Raw genomic sequence first — 15,482 nt, forward strand, 5'->3', positions numbered from 1 at the left:
ACATACACAAAAAAAGGGAGTTTTAACAGGAAGAAACTCACTCTCACCAACTGCTTGTTCACTGTTGGGATTTCTCTGCATGATTGTGAGATTTTTATCTTACAATATAAAGCACCTTAATGTGACTGATGCTGTGGCTTGGCGTTATAAGTAAAACTGATTCTGAGCATCTTGTTACCTACGACATTTCGGACTATAATGTTGTATGGTTTGGAGATGGTGGCACTAAGGCTGTCTTAAGATGATAAAATCTTCAATGGCAGTGAGCAGGATGACATCAGAAGAGAGTGGACATATTTGACAAAGGCTGATGAAGATGGAGGAAAAGAGGAAGAGCTTGAGGGAGGTTCGTAGTCTTGCGGACTGTTGATGTTGTGACCATAAGCTCACAAAAAGAGCAGCACTGCTGCTGAGCACCTGTGGCAAGCTGTAGATCAGCTGAGATCAAGAAAAGGATGCGAGGCAGCGAGGTAAAAATCAATGAGGTTTATTTGCAGTCACAATGCTTACACTATATGTAGCAGACATCCAAACAACTCAAACAGCTATTCACTCTATGGACCCAACACATTCACATCAGGGACACAAGCCAAAAAATTAGGAACTCAATAAACATCCGTGAGTGCTGACATGGTTAGAGATGAGCTAGTTGTCACAAACAGTTAGCAGCAACATCGTAGAGAGTAACACAAGTTGCTAATAGACTCCACTTCCTGCTTCTCTTTGTACACCTTCTGCCAAGGTTTGACGACCGATCCGGACGCCTTCGCCGCACTCCCGCCTCGATGGTTTCCCCCTGTTGCTTCCCGCTTGGTGGCTCAGACCTTGGCTGTTTGAGCTCCATCGCGGGTTCAAGCCGTCGCAGCACCGTGAGACACCACATACACGCACGCCAGGCAACAGAGAGCCACTCCACGCACACGCAAACACACACAACATCAACGCACACGCCAAAAAGGACTCCCTAAAAAAAGGGGGGCAGGCCGAGACCTGGTCCGAGGAATCCAGAGTGTAAACAAAATGGTGGAAACTGCACCCAGCCTACCAGAGGGGAAAATGTAGCTGTGACCATGTTGCTTACACGTTCATCAAGCAGCAGGCGTGCGACACCTGCAGGACGTCACCACTGGCGCAGCCGCCATGCTCAGAGGAAGGCAGAGCCGCGGCGATGCAGACGGGTGCCTTAAAGGGAAGTTCTGCTGCTTTTTTTTTTTTTTTACAATAAAAACAAAACAAAAAACCTCCATCACTTTCTGTGAATTCAGTCAGCTGACGCTGGAGAGGATTTCACGTTTTTAACTGCATGAAAACAACAAATAATGTGGTGAAACCTGAAATTTCAGAAAATATGACCTTATGTACTCCAAAAACCGTCAAAGAAACAATTCACGTGGCGATAAACAAACGGTGACCCTCCTCCCTGACTTCCTGTGTGGTTTTTCTTGGTCACGAGTCTTTAAACGCAGTCATGTTGCCGTATTCGACTTGAGACTTGGTAGAAATTGGTGCTGCCTGAAGATCTGTGGAGGTTTCAGCTCAGCTTTAAACGTGTTCCTCGATCAGTGGATTCAGTGTTTTGGACTTTGTTCTGTCGGTCAGACACTCAAGAACATCAACACAGAAAATGAACTCTATTAACCCGACAACATCCTGTAAAAGTCGCAATATTAAACCAGTCGTCGAGGCGAATCGGGGTAATACTGTAATGTTACCATGTGATCACTTTAACAGTGTTTTTCCTGAGTTTGAAGACTCGTTTAAAGGCTCGTGTGGTTCTGTTTTAGTCGAGCTGAAGCCGATAACAGCAGCTGGTGATCATGATGAAAACTCGGGTCACGAGGCAACGAGAAGCTGAAGTTAAAACATGCAGATTATTAGAGGACGTCTGCACTCCGACACTCCTCTGATGTCAAAGCAGATTTACGGAGGTTTAAACATGCCGCTTTTACGATCTGTTTAAAGTCTGTCTGAAAAAGAATCCTCACATCTAGTTTTATATGATTCATTGTGTTAATTCAACTGAAAAAATGATAACCGAGTGTGATTATATCCTCATTTTCTGCTGGTTTCATTGGGAAAGTTTATTTTCATTACAAAGGGGGAAAAAAAAATCTACAGAAAGCACGAGAATTTTTAAGGTGAAGATATCGGAGAGCTGAAAACTCACTCGGGGACTGTTAAGTGGGGCGAAAGCAGGAAGTGCCCCAGCTTCAGGAGCTCGAGTCTGAAATGTTTGTTTGAAATGCTGCAGATCATTTTGTCTGATAAATGAATAACATCTGAATAACAGGGAAAAAAATGAAAAATAACTTTTAAGGAGACGTCTTCAGATGTTTGACAAATGTTTAAAAATCAAAAGATGAATCGCTTAAAATAACGCAGCGTTAATTAATCATCAGAACGAGCAAGTTAATAATCTGCTTTAGTATTGCGGGAAAAAGAAGAGCTGGAACTCAACAACAAAATATCTAAAAGTTCAACATTTGAAACATTTTGAGACTGAAAACGTTTATGACCCTTCGTCACAACAGAAGCTCTAATCAAGGAATAATCAGCAGATTATTAAATCAAAAATCTGACTGAAGATTAATAATTATGTCCGACTTTGTGTCGCCACTAAAATCGTCACTGCAGCTCCAGTAATAATAATATAATTATTATCATCATCATCATCATACTAATACGGCTTTGATGAAGCCTCTCTGAGGATTTCCTCTATATTTGCAAACCTGGGTCGTGACCTCCTGTCAGCCTGATGACACCCTGAACTTCCCTGAACGTTGAAATGTCAGTCTGTGTGTTGTGTGATCGCTTGTTTTACTGTAACCATAAAGAGCTAAAGTTTTGTTTTGATCACGCTTTAGTCAAACTGAAGTTGATGACGTGCCAGCTTATTGTTCTGCAGCTTACAGTTAATGATAATGATAATAATAATAATAATAACAACAACAACAACAACAACAACAACAACAACGACAACCACGGGGGTTTTGATGAATCTTTTTAAATGATGGCTGGAGAAAAAGTGTCACGTGACCAAGAAAAACAGGAGCTAATCACTATTTCTGTCTTTAAATCATTTTTATGACGCTCTGACAAACATGCTGACATTAGACCAACTTTAAGCTGAAGGTTTAGCGAGCCTTCACAATAAAAGTGGCTCTAATGAAAGATGTTTGGTCTGCTGAAGGTGTTTAATTTTGTCCGAGCACCACGGAAAAGCCCAAAGACCTCCAGGTTAGTGTTTATGGGCAAAGAGAAACAGGAAACGAGGATGGAGGTGGCGTTTTTCTACCTCGCCGTGACCAAAATGTGACGGTTTTGTGACACCGAGGAGGAAAAGCAGCAGGACGGTCCCTCTGAGGCCGTCATTCGGGAATATTTACATCACTTCAAGCAGCAGAGACAGAGAAAAATGTACAACATGGATGCTCTGAGCCTCCCTTTCCGTTAGTGTGTGTACCTGCTTCCTGTGCTTGCCCCGCCCACCCTCCGGCCTCATGCCCACGCAGACAGACATGTGCACTAACTCACTACTCTGTAAAAAGCTCAATCACACGTTGGTTTGTTGTCTCGTCTTTGTGGGTTTTTAAAGTCGATCATTATAAACATTGTTCAAAATGTTACGAAAGAAAATGTACACTTGGTTTCTTGGGTGGTTTCTATACAAGGCAGGCAGAAGCGGATTACTACGTTTACCGGCGTTCGTCCTTTCGTCCCCTCGCCGCCTCTTCTGGCTGCGGCGCACTCCACTTCCTGTCAGTGATTCAGAGTGCTCAGACATGCTCCCTCCCCCCCCCTCTGTTCGAGCAGCCAGGCGAGCCGGACGCGGCGGGCTGGCTTTAAAATAGATCTGTATATATTTATATATGCTTATATCAAAAAGGAGGAGGGGGAGGGCTGAATTGGTGTCGTGGCAGGGTGATGATCCCTGGGCATCCGGGCCCGGGGGGGGAGAGGGGGATGCAGAGAGGTGAGGGGTAGGAGGCCGTGGAGAGGCGGGTCGAGGGGCCGGGCGAACTCGGTGGGCGGCCGCGTGGAATGTCAGCTCATCATGTCGTTGCTGTTGACGCCGTATGTCGAGTTCTTCATGCTGTCGTTCACCTCCCTCCTGAACACTGACAAGTTCTGTGTGAACCTGCAGAACACACACAGAGCATTTTTACCTCGTCAGGCACACGAACAACTCCCCTCAGTGTTCCCCTGCAGGAGGTCAGAACCAGCTAATCCTGACTGTTAAGATCCGCCCACATTAAAACCTCCGAAAGGCAGCGCTCCTTTCAGGGCCTGAATTTCTGACCAGCGTGTAACGACGTGTTTTTACAGAATAAATTTGTGGTTTTGTGAATGAAGTCTGGTGGAGAGGAGCAGATCTGCGGCATCAGCACAGAAACACTTGTTAGTTACCGAGGGCAAGGGTTACCGTGGGAATCATTAGGATTTTTCGGTTGTTACAGCACAGACTGATGTATAACTGCTCGACTGGAGTAATGTGACCATGCACTGCACAAACAGCAGTATTATCTGCACGTCAGCCATGTTTAAAACTCAGTTTGAGGTTAGATATAGATGGCGAACAAACACAATATTTGTACAGAAATTATTTCGAGCTCATTTTTCACAGTTTTCACCCTTTTAGGTCACCCAGACCTTCAGCTGCTGCTGCATCACGCCTTCTGAAAGTTCTCCATCAGCAGCTTTACTTTCCTAATTCAGTTCCTTCCAGCTGATGAGGAAATGTGTGTTCGGGATCACAACGTAATCTAACGTAACTGGATGACTTCCTCCATACACCGATCGTCCTGACATCCCCCTGACAGCAGGTTATATTATAATGCACAATGTGTGTCTCCAAAAATAAGGTGTGTCGCTGTTCCACATCACTAAACACTGGTCTTCATATATCTTTCAGGCTGTTTAGGATTACACAAGAAAAAATGTTTTCCTCCAGTTTAAGTGAGTAATAAATCAGTGACAGTAGTAATCGAGTCCACAGCAGTACCTTTAGTTTGTACCTACTTCTGGGTGTGGCTTTCTGCAGGTAACCCAGTCTGTGGATCAGAACCTCATACAATCCCTGCTGCAGAGTCTGAATGATCACAGACTGAGTGACAGTCTGTGAGTGGCTTTTATCTCTAACGCTAAGCTACGATCCTGACAGAGTCTAGCGTGTCTCACGTCTCCACCCGTTTTTCACGTTCCTGACCACCCGAGAGGATGAATGCTGTCTGCTCTCACCTGTCCCGGTTCTTTGTTAGTAGATTTCTCTCAATTCCCTCCATCAAGTTCTCGAAACATAAGTGCATGGCTTGCTGCTTCTCAGGCGGCTGGCTGTTGACGATGCTGTTCCTCAAGTCAGCGAAATACTGCAGTTAGAAAAAACACACGTGTTATAGCGCACATAGACCCACGCGGTGCCACCTCTGAGGCGAGTGCAAGCGGCAGTTACCTTCTCGTTGAGCAGGATGAGGCCTAAGAGAGGCCGCGACATGGACCACTGGTTCCTGCAGTCCTCGAAGATGATGATGTTCAGAACGGTGGACAGCATCTGATCAACGACAGCAGCAAGGTGTCAACGTGTGTGTGTGTGTGTGGTCAGGTGACTCAGGTGTGATCAACTCACCTGCTGGATCATCTCCGGGTGCTGCTGCATGATGTGCAGGAAGCGGTCATCTGTCGCCATGGGAGCGGGCCGCTTCTTGGTGGAGCGCGACAGCTGCTTGAACAGGTAGGTGACGATGTGGTCGAGGCTGGAGCAGCAGCCGGTGCACACCATCGTATCTGAAACACACACAAAGACACAATGATGTAACTTCAACACACACGCACGCACACACACACAAACCTGACCAACGCTGCTGCCTTACCGAGCGCTGTGAGGCCTTCTGATATGGAGGACAGGATGTACATGACCACGTGAGGCTCCAGGCTCGCGATGAAGTTCATGTGGTCCTGCGTCAGCACTTCCAGCAGAGAGTAGAAGGACTGGCTGAGCTTCGGGTAGTCCTGCAGAGACAGGACCAGAGGTCAAGGGTTAAAAACTCACTCAAACGGAGTCCACGTCTCCAAAGTCACAAAAACCTGTGAGGAGGTGGAGCATACCAGCAGGTCACTGTGAGGGATGGACAGCAGTAGTTTGATGAAGGTCTGTAAGGCATTGTCCAGAGCGTCGTCGCCATACAGACGGAAGACCCCGAAGTTGACGTAGTTCCCGCTGAGCACCGCCTTCAGCATGGCAAAGCACACGCTGACGCCCTTCAGCTTTACCCCGTACACCTGGTCCTTAGGGACCTCGCCCAGCGTCAGGATCCGATTCCCTGAAGGAGAAAACAGGAACTCGATGAGCGGCCCAGAACAAAGACAGGTATATGTTTGAGGCGGTTGAGTGGGGGTCAAAGGTTGTACCATAGGTCGTGATCATCTTGCTCGTTTCTCTGAACAGCAGGATGCCGTTTGGCGACGACACATCAAACTGAAGCCGCTGTGATCTGAAAACAAAACAAAAACCAAACACAGTTAGTGACCTTTCACCTCTACATTTGATCTGAAAGGAGACGCGCTTTGGTTTCTGAGCCGAGTAAAACATCACTGAAAACCATCTACATTAGTCACGCCTCACCAGAACTCTGAAAACATTAGGTGTCAGACCTCTGAGGCGGCTTCCTCATTTAAAACTTGACTATTCTGCTGACGTTCACTGTGTGTACTCTTAGAATGAACCAATGAAAACACTCCCACAGCTCCTGCTGGGAGGGAAAATGCTACAATCATAGCTGATCCCAGGCCGCCAGTGGGCTGCCTTTACTTTCTTTGAGTCGTCTCTGGATCCTCACAGGCTGAACCGTTGTAAGGATGTGACAGCACAGAGGTCAGAGGTCATACTCTTAAACCTGCCCCTTCGTCACTGGGCAGGTTTACCTGTTGTGGACGAGCTCTGCCATGAGCTTGAGGACTGGCGTGGTGCATGCTGGGTCGTGGTACCACAGTTCGATGGCCCGCTGCAGGATGGGCATGTAGGTCGGGTATCTGCGGAGCGGGTTAAGGACACACTTTCATCGTTTACACAATAAACAGAAAAACCAGGATCTGACCGCGTGCTGATCTGAAGTCAGTGTAAGGATACATCCAGTCAAACAGCATCATGAAGCTCGTCTTGGCGTTGAAGGCGAATGCAATTCCTCGCAGGTCCCGGACCAAACCCACCAGAGTCCTCTGCAGGAGGAAGAGGAGGAAGGTCAATGTTTCGAAACATGTGCTCAGCTGCTTCTGCTGGAGTTTCCTTGTGTTTAAGCAGGGTCACAATTTTATTAGCACAACTCTGAGTTACACCCGCTTTATTCTTTATCCCTGCTACACCGCCATCGCTGTGTCACACATGTGTTTACGCACACACACAGAAACACAAACACGAGCAACACAATGTGTGTCTGTCTGCAAAAACAGAAATAAATGTTTGACAAAACTGATGCTGTTTATGTGTCTGTATGTTTGTGAGGGTGTTCTGACCTTGGCTTCCTGCTCGTTAAAGGTGTTTGTACTCAGCATCTGAGCCACTGCTTCAAACGCCGCCGTCAGAGGCAGCATGAACTGTTCGAACTGGTCCTCATCTTCACCTGCAGACACAGACACACACGAGGCCCAGTGTTAACTGTGTGTGTGTGGCTCCTGCAGACCACGTCACACTTCATTTCCAGGCACCAGTATCTCTCCTGTTTCAACTTTTGTGTTGTTACAAGATAAAAACTTTCTGCTGCTTCTTCATCACAAGGGGTGCCGCAGTGGGTCGTTCTGGATCTGTGTCTCAGCGACCTTTTGCCAAGTGAAGTCTACAAAAAGTCCGAAACTGAAGAACTTGAAGCCACACCAGCGTGTGTGTTTGTGTCTGCGTACCTAAATCGACCATCAGCAGGCGTCCTAGTGCAGTGTAGAAGGTGGTCCGACACCTCATGTCGCTCAGGTTGGACTGGTTGTTCACTCCCAGGAAGGAGAAGTGCTCGCTCTGACAAAGACAGCAGCAGGAAGTTCATCACAGCTCACTTTCTTCTTCGTGTGTCAGCTCAACTCGTTTTAATCAGACGTGAAACTTGGGCTCCGATAAATGTGAAGTACTCACCGTGTGGTTGTTCAACATGAACTGGACAGCGCTGAGTTTCACCAGCTTCCTTACGCTGCTGTACGTGCAGACAGTGAAGTCAAGGAGAAAACGTTGACCCAGAGCCCCACCCCTTCCTTTAACTCAGTGCCTGGTTTAACCTTTAAGTCCTTAAGATGGATTCATTATCCTGCTCAGTAGCTTTTCATGACTCACGGTTCATAATTATCCTTATTTATTAGGCACCAGGCCCTCAGCTCATCTGAAACAAGCTGCTCAACATTTAAAGACAACTTTCTTCTGATTGGCTGCCCCTCATTAACGATAAGATCAGGTGGGCAAGGCTTCTTTTGCTTTACTTTCACTACACAAAAACAACAGCAAAGATAAAAACTAGACTAAATCAACATGAAAACATTTGTGTGGGTCACAGACATGAAGGATATCCTAAGGAGAGGTCATTCAGGAGCTGGAGTGTCTTGGAGGTGATTGGTTCACACTGGCCCCAGTACTTCAAGTTTGTGATACTGAAAGAGAGGAAAGTTTACTTCTACATATTTACAGCGGCTGAGAGTTCGTTTAACTTTGAACATCGGCTCTCAGGTGTGCCGGAGTTACCTGGACTTCAGTTACTCACATTTTCCCTATAAAGACGCTGAGTACCATCGTCTCGTCATTCAAGCCCAAAACTTCTGATAGTCGTCGATAAAGCTACGAACAAACACAAACAGGAAGTCACATGATCACCACGCGGCTGCCACTTCAGAGGACGCTTCAAGTCATTTCTCTGTTTTCAGTTTGGAACAGTCTGCACCGAATTCTGCTTCTTATTATTTTACTTTAGTTCCAATGAAAACAGAAACAATAATAATAAATATTTTAATAAAATAATATCAAACCTGTCCACATTCAGTAAAATACTGAACATTTTACTGAATGCTTGATCACCCTCAGCGTTTAAAAAGGGTTTCAGGACTTTACTACTCCCCTAAATTTAGTTTTAGCCCCAAAACGCTAAATCGATTGAATCCAGCCAGCCAGAAATCAGTAATTTGGCCCGAGCACTGTGTGAACAACGCTCCAGATTCAGCCAGACTTCCCAGCCCGAGAACAGGTACTGGAACTGAATCCAAAAGTAAGGCCTCGGGTTTGACCGATGTTTTGACAAAACCGACTGAGATTCTCCGAGCTCTGGAGGTTGCAGACTTTTCCGAGTTTCTCTTGGGCATCCTGAGGCATTCCTGGGCCAGCAGAGATATATAATCATATACTCTGTGCAGTGAGTTACTGCTGCGCCCCGGGGAACCACTGGAGGAGCAGGAGGAGGAGGCTGACCATGTGACTCACAGCTGACTCTATGCCTACCTAACACCACATCCTGAATTTTAAACACCACCATGATGCTCTGCGAGCCAGCAGGGGGCGCTAACACCAACCACAATTTACTTTCAAGCACTTATCTGGATGTTCACACTTTGCAGTTTCTGAGCAGAGAGATCACACAGAGTCAGACCTGCTCATTCATGTCAGCTGAAAGGGGTGGAGCTTACAGAGAGGCGCGCCTTACCTTTGATGATTTCTGCACCTGGTCACCGATGTAGATCTTTCTGAACTGCTCGAAGAAGCTGAGCATGGCCAGCTCCAGCCTCTCATTCCCAGCTTGAGCGAGCCGCGAGTCTGTCAGGTTCATGAGCTGGAGCACCCTGAGGCAAACGCAGGAAACGCAAGGTCAGGCTTTCAGCGACAGGAAGTCACGCCCCCAGACACCGGCTCGCCACATTCGCACTCTTACCGACAGACTAACTCTCCATCCATGGCATCCTGCTCGTCTGTGCTCGCGAACGACACGCGTCCTCCGATCACTGCCCCGATTATGTAAACCAACCACGTGAGCCGACCTGCAGAGAAGCAGAGGAGGCGTCAGACTCCCGAAGTCCCCAAAATAGCACAGGGGTGGGGCTCGCGCTCTTACCCTCCTGCACTGTGATGTCCATGGCGCTCGAGTTGGTGGACTGCAGCAGCTCCTGGTAGGTTTGAGCCGCCTGGTCGAACAGCTGGACGAGCAGTGCGCATGTCTTCTCGTACTCGCAGCGGCCGATGGTGGAGAGCTGGTCCAGCTGCTGCTGAACGAGGCCGGCGTCGTCCAGAGGGTCCTCCAGCCCGTCCCTACGGACAGAGACATGCTCAGCTCATCCCTAAAAACCCTCAGGTGAAGTTTGCCTGAGCCATCACCGACCCAATCCTTCAGACTCAAACCATCGTCACTGCACCGATTCACAGCCACAAACACCGAACACATCATGGGAGTAACATCCAGAATCTGTTCCCAACACATCTAAGTTTTTATGTACATCTTATGAACGCATTAATTAAATTAATGGAATAAATGGAAATGCAATCTTTTGCTGGAAAATCAAACAAGATGAAATCCTGTCTAACTTTAAGGTTGGTTTAAGTCTCACCTGAGGATGACATGGACCGACTCGAGTCGGGACGTGATGTAGGCCTTGGTGACCTCTGGAGTGTACGTCTCCAGCAGATGGGGCTCCGTGGCTTTAACATAAGGGACTGATGCTGCCAGGCGCTGCCACAGGCTCAGCAGGTAGTGAACACTGTTGGGGGCGAACTCCCAGTGCTGAGGAGGAAGAGTAGGAGTAAAGAGTCAGGTACACAACACTGCTGCTTGACCACGATGTAATTGTGTGTGTGTGTGTGTGTGAGTGTGAGAGAGAATATATACACACATACCCTTTTTTTTTTTTTTTTTTTTTTTTTTTAAACGTGGATGACACACACATACACTATTACAGACGGAAAAAGTTAAAAAACCCACCTGCAGACTGGTGACGGTGAAGTTGGCGATGAGGCGAATGACCTCTGGGTAGTTTTCCACTTTGACCAGCTCACCCAGCTGGTAGTTACTCTTCAGCCTCGCCAGCAGGCGGCAGAACTCGTGGTAGTTGTTTGGATCGGGCAAACACTGAAGCACAAACACACATTGTTCAACACACACGAAGCTACAGAGGTGTGTGTGTTTTCAGACAGGTGTGTGTTACCTGTGGGTTTGCCAGTATCCTCTTCACTCCGTCCACCAGGTGTGACAGAAACTTTGCTCGCTCTGCATTGTTGAAGAGAGACCTCCGAACTGAGGCAATCTGAACTAGACACGACAACACCTGCACCCAGACACACACACGAACAGTAAAGCTTCACGCATCAGTCTGCAGGCTGTAGTCACATGACTGTGCTCACTTACCAGTGGGGAGAGGGATGGAGGGATGGAATGATATAAATTGAAAAACAGCTGCAGGGTGGAGGAATCGAGGAACGCTGCAGAAGACAAAACACAGATTTAACCGTTTTCATGTTGTCGTGAGGCAGTAAATATCAGTAACAACACCACATTAATCTGTAAGCGGCGGGCGCCTCGCTCCTCTACCTGATCTCCATGATGTGGGGATCTGCACGGTGCACAAGTCGTCCGACGACTCGTCCGTGGAGGTTCCTATGAAGTCGTAGTTGAGGCAATTGTAGCTGAGCTTCAGGAGCTGCATCAGCAGGCCGTGCTGAGACTCATCGTTCAGGTTCAGGTTCTTCCCTGAAGCCTGAAAAGCAAACCCATCATCATCATCATCAGCATCAACAAACCGCCATCATCATCAGCTTCACTCAGGCGTTTAATATGATCTGTTAGTGTCCACAGCGAGCTGCCTCACTCAAAATACATCTTTATATGAGTTTTTAGAGCAGCTTTGCGTGATCCACAGGTCAAAATAATCCTTTGTCCTACAATGGGCCTTAGTTCAGCCTTTAAGACCCCCATTTTCTTTTGATTGGCCAACTTGTGGAAGCCTGCTTAAGGGCAGCACTTATGTTTTCCTTGCAGAGATCACATTTTCATACTTTCTGCTCTTTGTTTGAAGCATCAACTCATGTTTAATATGAACATTAAATATCTGACACAAAGAAGACACAAGTTTTATTCTGACAGTGTCAGACTAACATGGACATGCAAAGAAAAAGAATAAATCTAAAGTTAAGGTAGATAAATTGAGGAATTGATACAAAATTAAATACAGAACAAAAATAAAATAACACAGGTCTGAAATAATTAAAAAACTAAAAGCGGGAAATCAGTACAAAAATGAAATGCAGTGTATATGTAAGCCTGTATGGGAGAAAATGCCGACAGGACGAAACAAACCTGCTTGAGGAGGTTGCAGGAAAGCGTGAAAATGTCAAAGAGCGAGGAGTCTCTGAACGAGGAGGCGATCTTCCTGTGTTTGGTCAGAGGATGCGTCGTGTCGGCCTGAGGAGAAAAAAAAAGAAAAGAAAAAAAGATCAGAGTCGGCAGAAAATCTGAGGACCAACTAATGCTGGTGATTTCATCATCAACAAAAAATAAATAAAAATGACACTTCCAGAGTTTAGCTTCAATATCCTGCACTGTACGCTCACTGTATATTACACAGATATATTTTATTTTGGAATCAAGTCACTTGATTTCTTTTAATCCACCTTACTGAACTTTTTATTTTTAAGAGACTTTATTATTTCCTTGCTTGTTTTTAAAGCTGCTGTACTTTTTTGAACATTATAACTAGGTTGATTTATTTTTGCTCTACTGAGCCAGTATTTGGTAACATCCCTGGAGCAGGTGACACTCATAGGGATCATTTTCATGTTCTGTAGAGCCTGTAAAGGTCAAATGACCCTTTGCGGTTGGTCAGATGCTGCCAACATCATCACTTTCGTTGAACGTGCAGCGAAATCTGGGTTAGCAAGTTACAAGTTAACGGTCATGTGACTGTTTACCCTGACTGCTGCTGTTAGTGTAAGTGAATCTGGATACAGGAAAGGTATGCTGGATATGCTGAACTCGTTTCGTAGTATAGAGCCCAGTTTGGTCTGGACACGTCACCAAACATTCAAACTCTTCGGCCTGCTGTGGTCGTCGATCACTGCGAGGATCTGTTTAAATCTGCCACACCTCCATAAATTGCACGCTGTGACTTACCTGATTGATCTCATTGGTCAGCTGGGACAGGATGGTGACTCCTATGATGCAGTGTTCAACGCTGTCCTGTAAAAACAACCACACAAAAGGTTAGAAACGCACACAGATCAGGTTAAACTAATCCAGGCTTAAATGATCCTGTTTGTTTCTTTCTTCTCACACACTGAATAAAACAGGTCCAGAAACAGAGTAAGCAGGTTTGAGCCATGCGGAGAAGTCATTATGACATCAAAGTACGCTGCACATTTACACCAGATCAAATGAGCCTACTTAACAGTTATAAAAGCACCGAAATCACCATGGTAATGATCGAACCAATAAGCTGAATCTTCTTACTTTTAAAAACTTGCTTAAAACTTTTTATTCTGACAAATTAAACAAATAAATATACACAAGATTCACAGGACAGAAGGGTTTCAGCGCTCTGACCTGCAGGAAGCGTGTCACGTCTGCGATCACGTTTCTGAACACGTAGTCGTCTTTCTGACAGTCGAACCAGCCCAGCTTGGTGATCCTGGCGTAGAGCTGGATCAGAGCCTGCGTCACAAACGCCGCCAACTTCGGCCGCGTCGCCAGGTAGTTCAGCACATAGTTCCCTGAAAAAACAAACAAACAAAACATTTAGCAGCGGCTTTTCAAAATAAGACACTAAAACACCCTGCTTTGCTTTACTGAAAACCCCACAACCTGTTCAACTAGTAATATCGATTTTGTTATATTTTGAAAGACAAACATCTTCATTGTCATTATTGAGGTTTGATGAGTGCATCTCTGTTGTGACTGTTAATGCATCACTCCAGCTTCTCTTTAATCCTCAGACTGACCTGACCTGCAGGGTTTATCCGCTTTTTTCAGGAGATACTCACGGATATCAATGCGTTGCTCGAGGGGTAGAGGGTTGCTGGTCCGAGAAACCAGTTTTGACAAACAGGTGGCTGCGAGCAGCTGAGAATATGAAGACTGACAGGAGACAAAACAGTGAGGTCAGGTTATCTCCTCTGACAGCCATCTACATGCTTTTATTCTGACAACAGAAGAGGAAATGGCCTTTCAGATATGCTGGTTAGTGAAGGGGTTGCTCCATCATTATCTCAGGCAGATGAAAAAAAAATTGAAATCTTAAAATATACCCTCACACCTACAGAAACCTGCTCATAAATATGAAGTACGAGTTGACTCCACTTCATTTTAGAGTTACCTCCTCATTAGTGTGGGGGGTCAGCGATCTTCACCTGGATGACACGATACTTCATCCATCCCAATTAAAACAAACCCTTTGAAATATTTCAGTTTGTGTTTATCAAGCACCGAATATGATATAAATATTAAGTACAAATATTTAAAAATTTGTTGTGTTGGGATTCTTGGATTTTATCGTGTGTCTGCACGTTGTGGTCATGTATCTGTGTGATACCATTTCTCTCTATGAGAGGAAACGCTGCCCACCCTTGAGGTAAAGCTTTTGCAGGTGAACCTGTGGATGGATTAGTCGGTGCTCAGCTAACCCTCATCAGGGCGTGACTCCTCCCCCTCATTTTTCACTGACTTGACTTTTGTCCAAGTGAAAGATGGAGCACAAAACTGAAAGTCTTCATGCTTTCAGCTTCTCCAAAAATCCCCCATCATGTCTGCTGAGTCTGATCTGAATCTGCAGGGTCAGGCACAGGACTGTCTGACCCTGCAGAGCATCATCTCTGCTAACATGGGAAAGTTAAACTGAAGCTGCTCGGACAGTCCGGCCGTAGTCTGTACTCACGCTGCCTCTCTCCAGCAGCAGTTGACATTTGCTGAGACAGTCGGGGCTGTTGGTGAATTCCACCAGAGCTTTCTCAGCCTGGTGTCGGACGGCGGTGTCGGTGGTCTCGTACAGCTGCTTACACAGGATCTCCAGCTGGGCGAGGCCCTGGATAAGACAGAGGGACACAGCGCAGGCTTATCAGCGAGCCGCAGCCGGCTCGAGTCTTTCATCGTTTCAGACAAACAGAGATCACAGCAGATAAGACGGGCGGCCACGCCGAGCTTTACACACTCATAATCACAGACACACATGCCGAGCGCCATCTGCTCCAACCGTCTCGGGTTACTTTCTAGGAAAACTACACCGACAGGGCCAAAGATGGGGGACAGCGGCATGAGTGCAGGTGGAAGCTGATGGTCTGATGGTGTTTACAGCCTCCACCTAGGTGCGCTAGCCACCTCCACTCGTGTGATGCGTTGAGGGTACATGGAGTGAGGTATGACAGAGCACTGCATCATGTGTGTCGAACTTCTGCAGGCGTCAGATAAGCGGCGAGCACCAAACCCCGCCCACGGTGATGCCCGCAGACCCTCAGCTTACACTCAGCTTCACGTGAAACTCATCAAGTTCAACAG

At 46.4% G+C, this 15,482-nt stretch overlaps 1 protein-coding gene across 1 annotated transcript in view; it reads right to left on the reverse strand.

Annotated features, from left to right (window-relative positions):
* Positions 1–2,959: 2,959 nt before the first annotated feature.
* The window catches only part of xpo7 (exportin 7), an 18,606-nt gene continuing 6,083 nt past the window's right edge, over positions 2,960–15,482 (reverse strand). Inside the window, exons 2-28 of the mRNA XM_005753948.2 lie at positions 14,866–15,012; positions 13,976–14,069; positions 13,539–13,705; positions 13,110–13,175; positions 12,297–12,401; positions 11,532–11,697; positions 11,349–11,422; positions 11,149–11,268; positions 10,926–11,072; positions 10,555–10,727; positions 10,065–10,258; positions 9,885–9,990; positions 9,660–9,795; positions 8,730–8,803; positions 8,539–8,619; positions 8,114–8,177; positions 7,891–7,999; positions 7,507–7,613; positions 7,124–7,212; positions 6,919–7,026; positions 6,406–6,488; positions 6,103–6,317; positions 5,868–6,006; positions 5,624–5,781; positions 5,450–5,548; positions 5,239–5,366; positions 2,960–4,138 (exon numbers count right to left, since the gene is read on the reverse strand). Of these exons, the coding sequence (XP_005754005.1) occupies positions 4,045–4,138; positions 5,239–5,366; positions 5,450–5,548; positions 5,624–5,781; positions 5,868–6,006; positions 6,103–6,317; positions 6,406–6,488; positions 6,919–7,026; positions 7,124–7,212; positions 7,507–7,613; positions 7,891–7,999; positions 8,114–8,177; positions 8,539–8,619; positions 8,730–8,803; positions 9,660–9,795; positions 9,885–9,990; positions 10,065–10,258; positions 10,555–10,727; positions 10,926–11,072; positions 11,149–11,268; positions 11,349–11,422; positions 11,532–11,697; positions 12,297–12,401; positions 13,110–13,175; positions 13,539–13,705; positions 13,976–14,069; positions 14,866–15,012 (3,243 nt within the window). The 3' untranslated portion in view covers positions 2,960–4,044. The remainder of the gene's footprint in view (positions 4,139–5,238; positions 5,367–5,449; positions 5,549–5,623; positions 5,782–5,867; positions 6,007–6,102; positions 6,318–6,405; positions 6,489–6,918; positions 7,027–7,123; positions 7,213–7,506; positions 7,614–7,890; positions 8,000–8,113; positions 8,178–8,538; positions 8,620–8,729; positions 8,804–9,659; positions 9,796–9,884; positions 9,991–10,064; positions 10,259–10,554; positions 10,728–10,925; positions 11,073–11,148; positions 11,269–11,348; positions 11,423–11,531; positions 11,698–12,296; positions 12,402–13,109; positions 13,176–13,538; positions 13,706–13,975; positions 14,070–14,865; positions 15,013–15,482) is intronic.

This window comes from Pundamilia nyererei, unplaced genomic scaffold (assembly GCF_000239375.1).
Source record: "Pundamilia nyererei isolate P.nyererei 1_Seehausen unplaced genomic scaffold, PunNye1.0 scaffold00484, whole genome shotgun sequence".
NCBI classification, from domain to species: domain Eukaryota; kingdom Metazoa; phylum Chordata; class Actinopteri; order Cichliformes; family Cichlidae; genus Pundamilia; species Pundamilia nyererei.